This window comes from Sitophilus oryzae, unplaced genomic scaffold (assembly GCF_002938485.1).
Source record: "Sitophilus oryzae breed Bouriz unplaced genomic scaffold, Soryzae_2.0 scaffold_302_pilon_pilon, whole genome shotgun sequence".
NCBI lineage: Eukaryota > Metazoa > Arthropoda > Insecta > Coleoptera > Curculionidae > Sitophilus > Sitophilus oryzae.
This window is the reverse complement of record NW_022146866.1, coordinates 1,616,998-1,634,985: the sequence shown is the minus strand read 5'-3', so window position 1 is coordinate 1,634,985 and position 17,988 is coordinate 1,616,998. Positions and strand designations below refer to the sequence as shown.

Below are 17,988 nucleotides of genomic sequence, written 5' to 3'. Positions count from 1 at the left end.
TTTTTATTTATGGGGTATTCTGATTGAAATATATTTTTTTGACTCAGTATTGGAAGTTACAAAATTTTCAATTTCCAGGTGTACTTTATTTTAAAATATTTATCAATTTCTAACACTTCTGGGTTAACCTGAAGTGGCCGCCAAATTGCTTATTTTAAGTAGAATATCCCTTTGTTTATATACAGTATGTCCCCGGATTGTCTTTACAAGAGGAAACACTTTTTTATTATTGACATTTTGAGAAAAATGCATTCTTAATAAAAATGTTTGTTTGATCTAAAATGGTTAATACCGTTTACTGAAAAGTCCAAAAAATCAAAAGGCGTTTCTATGATACTATCATTTCGATTTCATTCTTTGATAGGTGGTCATTATCAAACAAATTGCGCAACAAAGCGATGCGCAACGTTGCATTGTACGTCAATCTGCTTCACCCATACACTTGGTAAAATGTTGATCAAACTTTCTATTAAAAGTTGTGCATTGTTAGAGAGACAAAGCGACATCACGGAAAAAATTAACGGCTGGCAAATAAGATATTGCACAAAAGAATTCAAACATTCTTGAAACTTCAAACAATTGCGTAAGGCATCAAACAGGGCCATACATTGGCAAGTTGTTGCCCAACAGCAAAGCCCGTCAGCCTGTGTTGCGCAATTTGTTTGACAATGTATAGGCCGCTTTGATTAAAATTCTATAATAATAATCTATCAAAAAAATGAAATCGAAATGATATTACCATAGAAATGGCTTTTCATTTTTAGGACTAAACAATTCAAGCATATTTTCATTTTTTTTTAATTTCCTCTAAAGCGGTATTGTAATTTGAAAATGTATAAACGGGATTAACCATTTAAGAACAAGCAAACATTTTTATGAAGAATGGATTTTTCTCAAAATATTGTCAAGGTGTGTGGCGACATTTTTTGGCAGAGCATAAAACCACTATGCTTGTTTACATTGTGCAGATTGAGTAGTGCGTCATCTCTGAGACTTACGTGGAAAATCTTGATGTTCTAAAAAGAATTTACTAGTAAGAAGAAGAATACTACAAATAATTTCCGAACGTCCTAGAAGCAGCGGCTAGGATATATAAAGCGCACCCGCGCTCGGCAGTTAGTCAGTTTTTGAATAGCGAACGGTGACAAATTGGTGAAGGATTTTTAAGTAGTTAATTGTGTGTTGTAATCAGTATAAATTGTGGTGTATATAGCGAGAAAATAAATTCGTTAAGTAAATATCAATAATAAAACAGGTTTTCCTCTTGTAAAGACAATCCAGGGACATACTGTATAGTCTATAAAATGAATACCTTTGAATTTTGACCGTTATTTTTTACCAACATGGTAAATATAAAATTCCTCTGTCAAAAAAGTTACTGATATTCTTTAAATTGAGTGCCTGAACGAATCAGATAGGTAACTCTTTTTACTTTCGTGAAATAGAAAAGGAAAATAATAAAACAAGTGACAGTTCTTCCTCTTCTTACAAAAATCAACACAATTGTCAAAAGTAAAATGTCATCAGCTTTTGACATTTCTAAATATCAGACCAATGCCGTCTCTAATAGAACAGCCACGGAGCGAGATTTATGACGTCACGCTAGTTAGATACTACGGATTAATAAATATGTTGTAGAATACATGGAAAACATAATAATTCCTCGTATTTTTGGTTTGTATTTTAAAAATGATATAGTTTACATGAAATATACATAATATACAGTTAATAAATACAATATATATACCTATTTATAGTAATAAATAACTTTCGCAAATAAACTATGAACCATACAAATGCAGCAAATGTTTTACAATATACAAATAATGAATAGGTACATAAGATAATGGGTAAAATGTAAAATATATTTTAAATTTTGGGGTTTGAAAAGCGATCTAATTTAACAAACAACATTCAATATCTACTACTTACTATGGCTGAAATCGTATTCCATAGTCAATGTAGATAGTTTTAGTGTTAAGAATAATAATTTAAAAAAATACGAGAGGTCATCTTTTGACAAGTTTATATTAGTTTATTAATTGCAGTAAACATTATGTGGTGTGAATATTTTATATGTAATTTTTTGGATTATATTCGACACTATTTTTTTCATATGACACAACACTGATGAAGGCTATGATGCTAGCCGAAACGTTTTTTTTAACCAAAAAAAAAATAATGAAAAAACAAATGAAAACTTAATCAGCGTTTTTCCCGAACCTAAATCCCAAGAAAATAAAAAATTTTAGAATAATTTTACATATAAAATGACAGCGATCTTTATTTTATAGCCATCGCTGCAGCCTTTTTTCCATGATATTGTATTATTTGCAAATATAATTTTTCGAACATTGATACTTGCAAAATATACATATACATTTTGTGAATGCAAATAATAATACATCACTATTAGTAGATATTGAATGTTTTTTGTTAAATTATATCGATTTTCAAACCCCAAAGTTTAAAATATATTTACATTTTACCCATTATCTGATGCATCAATTCATTATTTGTATATTGTAAAACATTTGCTGCATTTGTATGGTTCATAATTTATTTGCCAAAGTTATTTATTACTATAAATAGGTATATATATATATTGTATTTATTAACTGTATATTATGTATATTTCATGTAAACTATATCATTTTTAAAATACAAACCAAAAATACGAGGAATTATTATGTTTTCCATGTATTCTACAACATATTTATTAATCCGTAATATTTAACTAGCGTGACGTCATAAATCTCGCTTCGAGGCTGTTCTATTAGAGACGGCATTGCGTCAGAATGGCCGCAAGTTGCTAACCTAATAAAATTAACACTATAAAAGCCCGCGGGAACTGTCAAATTCAAAGTTATTCGTTTCAGAGACTATATATGATATTTCAATTCTAGGTAAATGACATTCTAAATAAATATTCTGTATGAGGTTATTTCAAATTATTCCAATTTTATGTCAGTTATTACTGTTAATTAAATCTGATGTTTATAGTAAAAACTCGTTATATACCTATATGCATTTTTTCATAAAAATCTCTCTTAAATGTTTTCCATCGTCAGCAACTTATAGGATCGGAGTGTAAACAAATGTATTCTTAATATCAAAGTTGCATTAAAAAACAGTCTTTATTCTTTCTTAAAAAACTACATATTTATACCAAAAATATATACATAATAAATGGCAAAACTAAATTATCAATTTGACTAGTTTTCGCTTCGACAATAGCCGTTACCAATACAGCTAAGCTAATTCTAACAATTTGTTCATTATCTAGCATAGCCAAACAACCTAAAATAATAAATTGTTTAGTTAATATCAAAAATCAAAATCTTCTAAATGCATTTTACCTATAAAATGGAGTAAATAAATAAAACCCATCTGACTAAAAATATACGCCAAGGTGCCTTCTATTGTTTTGCTAGTTCCTTTCCATTTTAACCTTCCAAAATTTGAACCAATATAACTAGCTGAAGTATCTCCAATACCTATATTTATAATGTTTTATATTAAGATCTCTAATATTTAATGAATGATTGAGAAAATGCAAAGCAGATCTAACAACATATTTAAAAAAAAAAGGTCAATTTACCAATTGATAGAAGCCCACTTAGAACAGGCAATAAAGTAAATTGAGCAGAATCAGTAACATCACATGGTGCCGGATGAATCCATATAGGCAAAGAAATCCCTGTTAATAGATAGATAGGCGTTAAAGCCAGTAACCCACTGTCTTTTTCATCATTGAAAACTATATAACCCTCCTGCAGTTGACTACCTAATGGAGGTATGGATTGTATCCTTAAAATCTTTCAATGTAATAAATAAATTAGTTATCTCCTATATACAAGTATGTAAAAAACTTACTTCTAAAGCAAAGAATATACCCAATACAACTCCAGTTGACAAGTAAAAAAAAGAACACCTATAATATAAGCCAGGAATATAAACCAGAACTGATATAATGTGAAAAATTTTTCTAACACTAGTTGAGGCTTTCTTGGCATAAAATATTTGATTTCTCACAGCTAAAACAGCAACTGCTATGCAGAAACTCCAATAAATAAATAATTTCAACTGAAAAAAATATTTGTAAAAGAAGTTAGGTACCTAGTTCACTTTAACATCAAACTAACCAGTAAGATATCACTTAAAACTTGCTCAAATATCCAAATCAGTGGACTCTGATCCATAATCAAGTGTAGTGGCACAATAACTGATAACGTTATGGTAATAAATGCTGTCAAGTAAAAAGTCTTTGGTCCTTTTATATTAAACATGTATACAATGTACGACAATAACATTAATCCTAATAGACCCACCTGAAATTTTAAATGAAAAAAATATATCTGTATTATAGTCTTAAGTGCCTAGAATTATGCACGTACTTGAATTATAAGTGTGCATGTTTGCATTTTACTCCTATACTTTCTTTCTTGTATTGATAACATATGAAATATATTATAAAATAGAGAGTTAACAAATAAAATGATTGTTTGAGCTACAAGGCCAGCTTCTCCCAAAGTAAAACTGTATTTTAATTTATTTAACAAAAATCTATACATATGTAGAAAACCCAAAGTTATCAAAAAACCATTTGCTAAAGAGAATATCCATCCTAAAAACCAAGATAGTTAAAACAGAAAGTTTATGTTATAGTCACCTACCTTTATGTAAACATATATTGAATAAAGTGCCAGTTAATACTGAAATAGTTAAAGGACATATATGTATTATCTTCAATTTTTGGTTCTTGATATAACGGGATATAATGTACAGAGAATTACATATTAATGTAAATGAAACTAGTGTTGCAAATTTATAGTGTGGCGTTAAAATTACTGGATGTTTCATTAAAGATATTATTATAGAAATAGGAAGTAAGAAAAACACCCACAAACCATTCCTAGAGCTAGGTCTATAAAAAGAAAATGTTATTTAAAAATACACAGCACTTTTGTAACATATACCTGACAAAAAAATTATTTTTTACAATGAAATCTGGTATCGTTTCTTTAGCCATTGTCATGTATTAGAAGCTTTAGTGATTTTAATGTTTTAAAGGTCAATTATCAATTTATACATTATTTTGGTTTTGGTTTATCTTTTTTTATTAAACAACCTAGAGATAATTTGAAATTTTTGTTTTGTTGGAGGGGGTGGTATAAAATTTGACATTTAAAAAAATCACAGAGCTGGTTGAAATGAACTATTGGGAATTTAATATCTATGGCTTAGTTCATATATAATTTAAAATTATATATGGTATAGTATTTATAAGGGATTTATAGAATATTTAAATATTTATATCCTTTAAGTTTTCAGTTGTTGTTACTTACGAGTTACAAAACATGGATTGTGAGTTTCACGGAATCACACTTGTTACAATTGTTACTGCAATCACAAATACACATATTTGACAAAATCATGGGTAGTATAAAGGGTAGTATCCAACGTTTCAAATATACAGAAGTACCCTGGCAGCTCAGGCCGTAGAACCAAGTACTCCTCTGCAAAAAGTAACTGCCATTAGTATAATGACCAGTTATCTATGGTAATTAGTAATGGCAGTTAATGCCAAAAAGTAGAACACAATTTGACTTTGACACATTTTCTAACCTCAATTTTGATTGCCAAATAAATCAAAATCCAAACATCTACAAAATATTCAAATCCACAGTACAGTCCAAATCCTAAATCATGATCGAAATAACTTGTAACGATAGATTGGGAAAAAAGGTCCGTGTAAAATGCAATCCTGACGATACTGTAGGTGATTTAAAGAAACTGATCGCCGCACAAACAGGGACCCGATGGGACAAAATAGTTTTGAAGAAGTGGTATACAACTTTTAAAGACCACATTCAACTACAAGATTGTATCCTTTTGTTATTTTTATTTCCAAATGGAAACAATTTTTAATATGTTGTGTCCTTATTTAAAAAATTAGATGAAATTCATGATGGAATGAACTTGGAATTGTATTATCAATAACTTAAGATTTAAGGGTACTGTTGAATGAAGCTTGGAGAGAATGATTCTTTAGTTTATAAGCACTAACTATTAATAAATAAAAATTACTAATTATATATCTATTATTTTATTCAAACAAAACAATATTGGTTAACATTTGGCAGAAATATCACGTAAATAAACAAAAATTATGCAAAAGAACAACAGCTAAAAACTTTTATAAACTAGAAAAATAATTACTCTGATTTTATATCATTATCACTCATCATTTCTGTTCTCATATAGTCGTAAGTCTCAAGCCACTGTTTAATATAAAAATTTTAATAAATAAATTCGTTTTATTAGATTACTTACCTAAATTGTGCAGTCACTGCTTCTAAGGTACTTATGAGTTTTAATACAAATACAAGCAGCTTCAGTTTTTATAAAATAAATAACAAAGAAAAAACAATAACTAAACAGCCTTAGAAATATTAAAACTCTACATTTATAAGTCTCATTAAGTTGTATATTTCTAAGACAAACTTTCTATGTAATAAGTAGGCTTACGTTTTAACACCTTTAATGGGGTCTTTTAAAGACACCATCGTTTCCTACTAGCCCTCTCTTAGAGGGAGATTGGCAAGGTGATGCATTAAGAAGTTTAGATGCTGCCAAAGCTCTTTCTTCGGAGTTCCTGGTGGGTCTGTTCGTTAAAATTTCCCTTATGTGCTGTACGATGAGATCGATTGCGACTGAAAGTTTTAAATAAAGATAATAAAAAAAGGCCTTTTCTATATTTATATATTTGTCACACTGTAAATAGTTACAATAATTGTATATCAGGTATAAATCAAATATTAGTTATAATATTGACATTATGTTAAAAAAATAACATATATCTGTATGAAGGTATATAGTGTGTGTGCTTTAAATAAACACCAGTATTGTATCAAAGATAATTGTGCAGCTGTTACACTGTCTCTTTTCTTAAACAAAAAAAATCTAAGAACCCAATTCGAAAATACACTTTCAAATTGAATGGCATCACAATAAATACTTAGTTAACATCACATAGATATGTTGTAAAACATAAAGTTAACTTATCAGTTACACTAAAATAAAAGCTACGTCTATGTTAAAATGGAATTATATAGTTATTTACCACACTACTAACAAACAACAAATATTACATCAATCTGAATAGACATATTGAGTGATGCAATTTTTTCACTAATGGAATACCCATATTTTATACACCTTTACCATTAATAAAATAGTGTAGGTAAGATTTTATTTTAAGTTTCTTAAAAAATTCTACAATAGTGCAATGGTAAGAAATAATTTAAACCTTTTATTTCTGTACAAACTTATTTTAATTTTAAAGCAAAATTAGTCTGCTAAATTTCAAATTTATCATAGACTAAAGTTGATTACTCTAAGGTATTCCTTTTCTTCTTTAGTTTTTTATAGGATTTACAGCTTTTGAAGTGAAACTTCTTTAAGCACGATGGGAGTAAAAATTGAAGGCCACGATACACGACCGTAACACACAAGACGCGAGAGGAAAAGTGGTAACTATCAGATGTTACGACAGAGAGTCGTAACTCGGGCTCTATGCGAGTTAGGGAGCTGAAACTCGGAAAGCAGACGGTGCTCGAAACTATATTTTGACGACGTTTCGTGCGCTACGAAACCCCATCATCACTGAATCAAATAAAAAAATCGTACGATTTAAATGAAATTTGATCTGTCGATAGATTGAGAAAGAAAAATATGGGACGATTTTGACATGATCAACGGGCTACAGGATGACGTCCCCGACGTTTCGAACCGATGCCTCTATATGGACGAAATCCTCAGGGTTTTTCTTAATTCTTGAGTAGACTGGAACCAAACTAGGCACGTGGATAGATATATGGATAGAGGTACTCGAATGGAGTCCTCAGACGGACAGATGGGCAGACGGACAAACAGACAGACGGAAGTAAGAAGCCACTTCAAATATGTACATAGTACATACACAATTTTTTTTATTAATATCAATCAATTATTAAATTAATAGGTTCGTTCCAACCGGACCGAGAACCGATCCTGGGACGGTAATTTCTAGTCGCCCACTTATTGTTTGAAAAGTTTGATCGTTTGTCAAGATTAACAAATGAATTGACTGATAGGAAATTATCGTTCTAGGACGGTTCTCTCGTCCGGTTGGAACAAACATAATATTGAATATATTTTTTTGTAAAATTTATTATGAAGCCTGAGGATGAAAAAATGACATTTTTTGCAGAAAGGTACCTAATTTTTTACATAATTTAGAAAATTAGACCACTTTACTGTTGAACAAATTTTCCTTATTTTGTACCTGAAACAGCTTACTTAAATTTTGACTAGCTTAATTGCAGATTTATGGATAAAGAGACTTTTGAAATTTTTTTTTTGTAGAAACTTAAAATAATATTTTATTATCAGATGTGTCCAAATATATTGCACACACTGTACACTGTATTTAAGAAAATGTATAACTAAAGATTAATACCGGAATAAATTTACATTTGGTTAAACGTGCGATTTCCTAGCGACGACTGGTGCCCGCTGTCCGTCGCCCAGTAGTTTGTTTCCCTATAAAGCGATACCATTACTTTTCATTGATATAATAAAATACCGGTTTTGGCCATGTACGTCTATAAGAGCCAACCAGTGTGTGGCGGGACGCGAACGCCAGACGCCGGAAGAAATCACGCCTTAAATATACCAAACTACCAAGTATTTTTATTGTCTCACTGTCTATAAATTCGATAAATTCTATAGATGTGATGTTAAGTATTTAAAAGACAATTTTTGTTGCTCATCAAAATAGAAGCAAAACAGAAATATTGTTTAGTGTAAAGTGTTCCCTAATAGTGTTTAAATTGACTGTGGAGTGTTATATACTCCGTTTTCACGTGGTCGCCCTTGTAATATGTCCTTGATGTGATGAACGATAAGATCAATAGCCACTGCAAAAGAAAGAAAATTTGTGAGTGTCACATCACATTGACCAAACATGCATATATACAAGACAATGACATGCTCAAATTTAAGTTAGACATATATAACATAAATTTTAAATGATTGTTAAGGAGTAAAGCCAATTGTGGTGATTTAACCAGATGCTACATTTATTTAAATGACAATTTGCAGTGACTATCTATACCTTACCATATTACACATTCATGATAAGCTTGAATAAACATTAGAAAATAAATGCACTTACCATGATTATCAGCTCCCCTAGGTATTATTACATCAGCAAATTTTTTGGTCTAAAAATACAAACAAGAGTGGAATTACCAAATCAAAACTAAAAGCACAGCTTTAACTTACTGGAGAACAAAACTCTTCAAATGCTGGCTTAACAAAGTTCATGTACTGATTTAATACTTGATCAAGGTCTCTGCCCCTTTCAATAATATCGCGAGGAACTGAAGAGTAATCGTTAAAACAAACTATTCAATTAATGTTACAATTCATACCTCTTCGAGCCAGTCTTGTATCTGAGTCAGTATCAACAAACAGTTTCATATGGAACAATTTTCTTACTTCAGGAAAATAGAAAACCAGAATTCCTTCAAATAAAACAACATCTGCTGGGTATATGGTCAAGACTTCATCTTTTTTTCTAGAGAAAATATTTTATAATAAAATATAACACAATGCCAAGCACTTACAGAGAATGGTGTCTATAATCGTATATCGGAATCTGTACCATTTTACCCGCCAGAATGTCAGTTAAAGTATCTTTGATAAGAGTATCATTAAATGCATCGGGGTGGTCAAAATTGAACTGGCCTTTTTCGGCCCTTGCAATTTCAGAAGGTGTGAGTTCTCGATAAAAACTATCTTGGGATATGCATACGACCTGTCTTTGCTTTGAATCAACTTCAACTTGCCCCAATTTCTCCATAATTCTTTTACATACTGTACTCTATAAAGTATTAAAGTAAAAAATATATATTTAAGAAAAAGAATGCATAGCTCATAGGTAAACTCATTTTAGAGTACTATACCTTTCCACTTGCTGTGCCACCTGCCACACCAATCAAAAATGGTGTTTTTCCTTCTATTCCGTTCATTTTTGTCGCATTTAATATTCTGTTATCGCTCATTTTTCTCAAACTATTTATAGAAAAATCGATCTGTACATGCGCAGCTTTGCATTTGTATACTATAAAAAAAGTTGGAATTTGGGATAGACCAAAGATGATATAGAAAAGTATATATCCAAAGATATAGAAAAGTAGTATATCTCTGGGCTAGACTGGGCTAGACTAGGGTTGGGCGATGTTTATCGATCTTCTTCTATCATCTCTGAATGACTACTCGACCATTTTATTTACAGAGTAATGGAAAAACTCAGGGTAAACTTATTTTTTTTCGAGACCTGACTTAATATCGAATATAAAGTATGATATAAAGTTAATATGGAAAATTCAAATATCCATACGAAATCTAAAACAATATGAAGAACTTCATATTTTTAGTTCAAAAGTCTTATTTTTGACAACTTTTGATAACACAACCAACTGACAGCTGCGATGTGGAACTTTTGTTTTTCAGCAGTGCTAGTCGAAAAAGTGTGTGACTGCGTGGAGTTTTTTTAATAAAATTATCAACGATGAACACCCAAAATGAATATATTTCGAAGGCGGAAGATGTTGCAGATCAGGTAATAATATTATCCGATTACAAAAGTTTTATTTCAACTTGTTTTATATAAAAACTTATGTTAAAATTTTCGTTTTTTTTAATAAAAACAGATACAGTACCTACTTACTGTAAGTAAAAAGGTCACGTCAGCTTAAACCATTATTTAGACGGTTCAACAGGTTTTTACAGTATATTTTTAATACTTTGTTAATAAATAGTTGTTTTTAATCAGTTTACTTAACCCATTTTTAAAGAATGTAATTTAAGTGCCTGTTTTGTGCATAAAGGTTATAAATATGTTACAATTCCATATGTATTAGGTACTAATAATCGACCTATTTTTGAATTATTATCCTTGAGTTGTAGTGATTATTTTTATGTTCTAGTAATAATATTGCAAAGGTAGACAATTAGAAAATTACAACTTAAATTTTGAATGTCAAGGTTACTCAGATTTTAAGTTTGGAGAATATTTAATTTAAGGCTCAATTATTTTCAGAATTATAAATTAAAATTATTTATAAAAATATATAGAATGAACAGAAGCTGACTGTTGGGTATTTGTCCAGCTTTTAGTTTTATTTATTGTTAAGATATATTATTTACAACAACTTTTCTCTGGTATGATAAAATATTAGGTACTTTTACATTTGTAACTATATGCTTAGGTTTTATAAACAAAATAGAATGTTTATTATTACCAGTTCCAATAACAACATTTATTTTAAATGGGTATTTATAATTTTTGTAGGTTCAAAGAAAATTAAAACATATTCTACCCACATTAGCGCGGTTATGTCTTATTTCAACCTTTTTCGAAGATGGCATAAGAATGTGGAGCCAATGGAATGAACAGAGAGAGTACATGAACATGTCATGGGGCTGTGGATACTTTTTAGCAACAGTGTTTGTACTAGTAAATTTAGTTTTTCAATTAGGAGGCTGTGTAATGGTTATTGTTAGATATCGAGTAACTATTGCTTGTGGGGTTTTGTTCTTCATTGTTGTGTTACAGGTAAATCTATAAATTTTGTTGTTTTAAGCTTATTTTATTATTAATTCATATTTTAGACTTTGGCATACAGTATACTTTGGGACCTACAGTTCCTATTAAGAAATTTTGCTTTGGTTGGTGCACTTCTCTTGGTATTGGCTGAAAGTAAAGGAGAAGCTAAAAGCTTATTTGCCGGTAGTTTTTATAATATTTTTACTTAATTATCGCTGTTCATATAGAGCGGATAAGAATTGGATGCATGGGAGAATAGTTTTTAAAGACAAAAGTCTCTGCAACGGAAAAATTAGTCACAATTTAAGTTTTGTATACAATGGATCTTTGAAAATGTTGAATCCAATCAAGGGCGACAATATGATGGGGTCAGGGTTGGGTAATGACGCGTAGAAAATTAATTTTCTATGTGTATGTAGAAAAGTGCGTAGATACCTAATGTAGAATATTAAGTAGAATATGTATAAAATCTGAGAACAGGTCCAAAATTAATTTTGTATATTTAATGCCAGTTTTTTTCTCTTTAGATTTTTTTTCCTTTCTACTTTCTTTAAATTCTATAAGTGTTAAAACTAATATGTGCACGCGCGCGCTATCTCTCTATTCTGTGACGGTACTAACTCCCTGAAGGTAAGAGACAGTATCGATCCGAAGACTATTAAGGTGCGTTCACACCGGCTGTGCCGCTCCGCGCCGCACAAAACATTTTTTTAACATGTACTTTGAAGTGTATTTTTTTAGCGCGCTCAAAAGTATATGTTAAAAAAGATTTGGGCGGAGAGGCGCAGCCGGTGTGAACGCACCTTTAGAAATTTTTCTGTTTAATGAAGACCCTACAGAAATGTCTGATTTTTTTTCTTTGAAAGTTTTCGTTGTTACTTTTTTTAATTTTACCATAGAATTGTTTTACCATCTGATCTTACTATTGAAAACTTTTAAGATATCTGTAATTTTCAACTATAGTGTGTCAGAAATCAAGGAAGATTTAGACAGACTAAATCCAGAAAATAACAGGAAATACAATATGCCTGTGAATTATGATGACACACCAGTCACTGTCACGCATCCTCCCATTGTACATATCAATTTAAAATAATATGGAAGTTAATAGTTAAGCTAATAAGACAATTTTTTAACATATTTCTCATCAAGGTGCTTGTGAATACTGTATATTTTATGGAACTTTGTTATTTTTTGTAGGTGTTCCGACTCTAGGGGACAACAAGCCTAAAAGTTATTTACAATTAACAGGCAGAATATTATTAGCTTTTATGTTTATCACACTGATCAGGTTTGAATTCAGTTTTCTACAGGTATAGAGTAAATAAACAAATACACATGTCATTAAATAACACATAATAATTTTAGATTTTACAAGACCTGCTTGGTTCGGCCCTTATGGTTTTGGTGACAATAGGATATAAAACTAAATTGTCTGCCCTGATCTTGGTGCTGCTTTTGACAATGCTCAATTTCTATCACAATGCTTGGTGGTATATTCCAGATTACAAACCTTTGAGGGATTTCTTAAAATACGACTTTTTCCAGGTATAACTTTAGTTCGATATAATTTATAAAAAAATAATTTGCTTTATATTTTATTACATACTAGATAATTATTATTTCCAATGGATCTTACACATATACAGCTTGAAGATAAAATAGCGTATGATTAAAAAAAGACGCCAGCGATGGCTATGAAATAGAGATCGCTGTCATTTTATATTAAGAAATTATATGGAGAATGTCAACGATCGTCATTTCCAAGCCAACTGGACGCCGTTTTTTTTTCGATCATATGGTGTTTTTGAGTGTTTACTGTTACATTGAAAATTTTCAAAATGTAAAGTATGTATATAAAAATGCCTAGGAAACCTTGAAATAGTTTAAAATTTTATGATATTTTATAGTGTTATACAATGTGTAAATAATGACAGCCATGACATTCTAGATTGAAATTCAAAATGCGATTTTTGAGCGAAAATGTCAAAAGTTGCCATCATCAATCACGGTGCCAGTTTACAAAAGCGCAATCGCAACAAAATCGCAAATCGTAGAAAATCGCAACAAAGTCGCAAATCGCAGCTATAGTATACTGGTTGCCTAAATTGAAACTCGCAAATAAAAATAGAAGAAATCGCAATCGCAGTTTCCTATATAGCTTTGTTCATATAGACGCGAATCGCGATTTTGCGAAACTGCTCTCATTGGTCAAATTTTAATGATCATGGCGGCGCTGTCAGAAATTTTAAGATTTTGGCGATTAGCAAGATTTAAAATTTGGGGGGCGGGAAAATTAAAGTATTTTCAACTTTTTGCGAATATTCGCGCGATTTTAAGGTTCGCGTTTGCGCAGAATGGTGTTGTGATCCGGTTATCGATTATTTTGACCTGATTTTGACGACGACGCTGCCGCAAAGTAACTGAAAGCATTTCTCCAGGTGAAATGGGTTCTCGTGCATAATATGTTTTTGAAATTATATGGTGATAATTTTTCTACCAAGTTATCAAACTCCTGTACAGACAATCTGAAAATTCCTAAATTTTTTCTCATCTTTTGTCCTCATTTCTTGAATTAAATTGCGATAAGCACCCTTGTTGCTTACGAAATTTAAATATTTCACATGTCCCAAATGACCTATAAACCCGTTCTCTCTTCTACGTTTTAACAATAAGTAAATGGCAATTTTGCGCCTTCTGTTCCAATCCTACAATCGTAATCAATATTCATAATCATTAAACAAATTTAAACTCATATTGTCTGCTATAAAATATAAAATAAAGATCGTAAACACGAATAAAAAACAAATTAAGCTATCTCAGGTTATGATTTTTTTTGGTAACTTTCAGTGGAGCAAAAATGAAATGTTCCTAGAAATTCGCGACTGTATGAAATAGATCCAAATTTTACGAATATTTTTTGGCGAATCGCTTTCCGCAATTCGCGCTTCGCGTCTATATGAAACAAGCTTATGAGAGCCAATCGCAGGTTGCGATTGAGATTTTAAAATCGCTGCGATTGAATCACAGTTTGCGATTTTTTGCTCATCTCTAGTAAATAAGCAAAAAAATGCTTATTTACTAGTCATTCCTTTGTTAAAAGAAGGGAGTTGTTCTTAATATGGAAATTATTTCTTGATTTGAAAAGTTTCTACTAAGTTACTTGCTTATACCGGGTGCGTCTCAAAAGTGGCTCACCCCTATAACTTTTTTATTTTTTCAGATAAAACAACGGGATTTGGTAATTTCGAATATGACATAAATTGGGATTGATTGACATATTCAATTGTTTTCTGTTACTTCCGGTTTCACTGGAAAGGACTACAACTTTTGATTTTTAAATGACACCCTCGGTATTTTTTTATTTTATTCGATAGAAAATGACACTCTGAATAGAATGACATATCATATCATATGTCAACTTTTGACATTTTCGCATATGGTTTATTTGAAATCGTAACATGCGGTTCATAATGACAATTTGACTCGAAATACCAAGTGTGTGGTATCAAATTATTCGCAAAAAATTGCTTTTTCAAAATATGCTAATGAGCCACCCTCGTTCCATTTGAAAAAATTGAGATATGATTAAAAACACGATTTGGGCATCTTTTAACCGACCAGGACAAGACACTAAAAACATTAGACGATCAAATCTATTTTTCCAAGGCTCCTTGATTAAAAATTAGTGTTTTTAACACAGTCATGGCACTCTAGATTGAAATTTAAAATACAATTTTTATTGAGGGAATATATCAAAAGTTGACATATGATGTCATTCGATTCAGATTGTCATTTTCAAATAATATATAGAATAAAGTAAAAAAATACCGAGGGTGCCATTTATAAATCAAAAGTTGTAGTCATTTCCGGTGAAACCGGAAGTGACAGAAAACAATGGAAAATGTCACTCAATCCCAATTTATGTCATATTCGAATATACCAAATCCCGTTGTTTTATCTGAAAAAATAAAAAATTTATAGGGGGTGAGCCACTTTTGAGACGCACCCGGTATAGGGCGAACGAAAATTATATTATCTATATCTCATTTAGCATAAACATGTCCAAGCATAGGAAATTATATGAAATGTCAATTGTAATTGAAAGCAATGACAGTCGCCTACATTTTTTATGGATAACACTATAGTTTATCTGAAGTCAGTTGGAATGGATTGGAACTCTTAATTTCGGCACTGTCTTTGTCGGCATCGTCAGGGCAAAGGAATTAAGAGTCTCAATACTTTCAATTGACTGTGGAAATACTATAACAGTCCTAAGGCATGTTTTATTTTTCCTTATTAATTATTCTATGCAGAAAAAAATGTGAAGGCACTGAATTTCTAAATTGACTGTTATGGTTTTCTTTATTTCAAAAATCGAGACAAGTTAAAAAATGCATGTAGCAAAATATGTATGGTATGTTAAATAATTGTAACTTATTAACATTTATTTGATTCGTTTTCAGACACTTTCTGTAATAGGAGGACTGCTTATGATAGTATATTTAGGACCTGGTGGAGTATCCATGGACGAACACAAGAAGAAATGGTAAAAATCGTTTAGTAAAGTTTTTAAGAGCTGTTGAAGAGAGAAATCATATTTCGTGATTATGGACAATTTTAATACATATGTTAAGTGAAATGAATATTTCTTTTAATTTTAGACACAATCTACTGACTGTTATATTTGTACTTTTTAATTTAAGTCATATTTTTTTTATTAGTATTGCCGCTTTTCCTGATTGCCAAATTTTATAAAAATAATTCCAATATTTAAAAAAAATCTTTATATTTCAACAATTTTGTATACTTGCAATGCTCCTAAAATGCAACGTTTTCTTTTTTATTTATTTATATGATGGTGTTTATGTTATTTGAAATTTTGTACATATATATTTTATTTTTTATGTTTTAAATACTGTTGATGACTTTAATGGACCACGATAGAAAAAAAAAGAACAAAGAATTTGACTCAGTAACTTTATTCTGATATAAAAAAAACGCTCAAAAATAAGGAAAAAATCTTCCATTCTTTTTCTCTGTGACAGTATCAAAAGAGATTATGTAATATATAGTATATGGGTTGTTTTTCAAAATCAATAAAGGCATATTTTTTACTAAAACATTGTTTTTCTTTCTATGGCGTCTTATCCTTTAAAAAATCAACTATTCTATGAGCAACATTTTTATATAAGGTAAATTCTACAGCATTTTTATCTAAAACAATAGGGGTACCTTTATCACATGCTTCAGCAGTACTTTCATTTAAAGGAAAACTTTCTAAAATCTCAATATTTATGTCTTTGACTAGTTTTTCAGTGTCACTTCCAAACACTTTTATATTTGTTGAGCAAGATGGGCATATCACAGTGCTCATATTCTCCACTAGTCCTATTATGGGTATATTTAGTTTTTTGTACATCTTTGCACCTCTTTTTGTTACTTCCAATGCAGCTTTTTGTGGAGTTGTGACTAATACAACACCTTAAATATATTCCGAAAGTTATATTGTAAATATATTAAATAAAACATCCAATACCATTTATAGGTAAATTTTGGATTAGAGTAAGATGGGTATCACCAGTTCCTGGAGGTGTGTCCACAATTAAATAATCAATATCATCCCAATAAACTTGTCTCATTAACTTTTCTAGAGCTTGCATTACCATAAGACCTCTCCAGATGACCGGAGAGCCTTCCTCAATCAAGAACCCAAAAGACATGCTGTAAATAAGATCAATTTTAATATAATTCCTGGCTGTTTTAATATAATTTTAATGTGCCATTTTACGCCATAGTTGATCAATGGTTCCATGAGATTTTTGTCTGTAAGGAATGGTGTCTCGTGAAGATTCATCATCAAAGGCACTGTAGGACCAAAAATATCAGTATCAAGTAATCCAACTTTTTTCTCAGGATAAACTAATTTTAATGCCGTAGAAAGATTGACTATAACGTGAAAGCATATTAAGACGTACCTAGAATAAATATAAATTTATTACCTGCCGTTGTTGATTTTCCTACACCACCTTTACCAGAAGACACCAATATAATATTTTTAACGCCATCAATAGGTTTTTGTTTGGGTAAGCCTCTGGACATAAGTTCTTTTTGATGAGTTTTTACATTATCCAATGAATATTTAACAAATTGATGCTTGAAAGTACTCACATTTGAAAATATTTTTCTCAGAAAATGCCGTTTTATCATTGTTTATAAAATATTTAATAAACATAACCAAAAAGTATATTTGAACTACTTTTAAAGGTTAAGCATTAGTGCTGTAAGAAATCATCGATCGCGGCCGTACGGCATATCGATATGATGAG

The 17,988-nt window shown here is 30.5% G+C and overlaps 3 protein-coding genes and 1 long non-coding RNA gene across 8 annotated transcripts; 2 read left to right on the top strand and 2 right to left on the bottom strand.

Moving 5' to 3' along the window:
* Positions 1-3,118: 3,118 nt before the first annotated feature.
* LOC115884600 (dolichol kinase) lies at positions 3,119-5,166 on the bottom strand. The gene is made up of 8 exons (XM_030903229.1): positions 4,980-5,166; positions 4,677-4,927; positions 4,398-4,627; positions 4,146-4,331; positions 3,877-4,086; positions 3,602-3,818; positions 3,360-3,497; positions 3,119-3,300 (listed from the first exon to the last, which is right to left on the bottom strand). Exons 1-8 carry the CDS (start codon positions 5,036-5,038, stop codon positions 3,164-3,166), a joined length of 1,428 nt encoding a protein of 475 aa, XP_030759089.1. The 5' UTR covers positions 5,039-5,166; the 3' UTR covers positions 3,119-3,163.
* Positions 5,167-5,611: 445 nt separating this feature from the next.
* LOC115884614 lies at positions 5,612-6,180 on the top strand. The gene is made up of 2 exons (XR_004050582.1): positions 5,612-5,887; positions 5,960-6,180. It is a non-coding gene; the product is annotated as an uncharacterized LOC115884614 (long non-coding RNA).
* LOC115884612 (uridine-cytidine kinase-like) lies at positions 6,094-17,908 on the bottom strand. Of its 5 annotated transcripts, none has more exons than XM_030903246.1 (10): positions 17,662-17,908; positions 17,443-17,608; positions 17,199-17,383; positions 16,895-17,143; positions 10,014-10,171; positions 9,675-9,931; positions 9,480-9,625; positions 9,331-9,428; positions 9,221-9,269; positions 6,094-6,716 (listed from the first exon to the last, which is right to left on the bottom strand). In XM_030903246.1, the coding sequence occupies exons 1-10, from the start codon at positions 17,867-17,869 to the stop codon at positions 6,544-6,546; spliced, it is 1,689 nt and encodes a 562-aa protein (XP_030759106.1). In that variant the 5' UTR covers positions 17,870-17,908; the 3' UTR covers positions 6,094-6,543. The 5 variants fall into 5 exon arrangements, with proteins under 5 accessions (XP_030759106.1, XP_030759109.1, XP_030759110.1 ...); XM_030903249.1 differs by having other exon boundaries at positions 17,443-17,637; positions 17,689-17,816; XM_030903250.1 differs by having other exon boundaries at positions 17,443-17,637; positions 17,695-17,802.
* On the top strand, positions 10,518-16,777 carry LOC115884613 (surfeit locus protein 4 homolog). The gene is made up of 6 exons (XM_030903252.1): positions 10,518-10,672; positions 11,405-11,668; positions 11,725-11,842; positions 12,860-12,972; positions 13,028-13,207; positions 16,126-16,777. Exons 1-6 carry the CDS (start codon positions 10,622-10,624, stop codon positions 16,210-16,212), a joined length of 813 nt encoding a protein of 270 aa, XP_030759112.1. The 5' UTR covers positions 10,518-10,621; the 3' UTR covers positions 16,213-16,777.
* Positions 17,909-17,988: the final 80 nt, after the last annotated feature.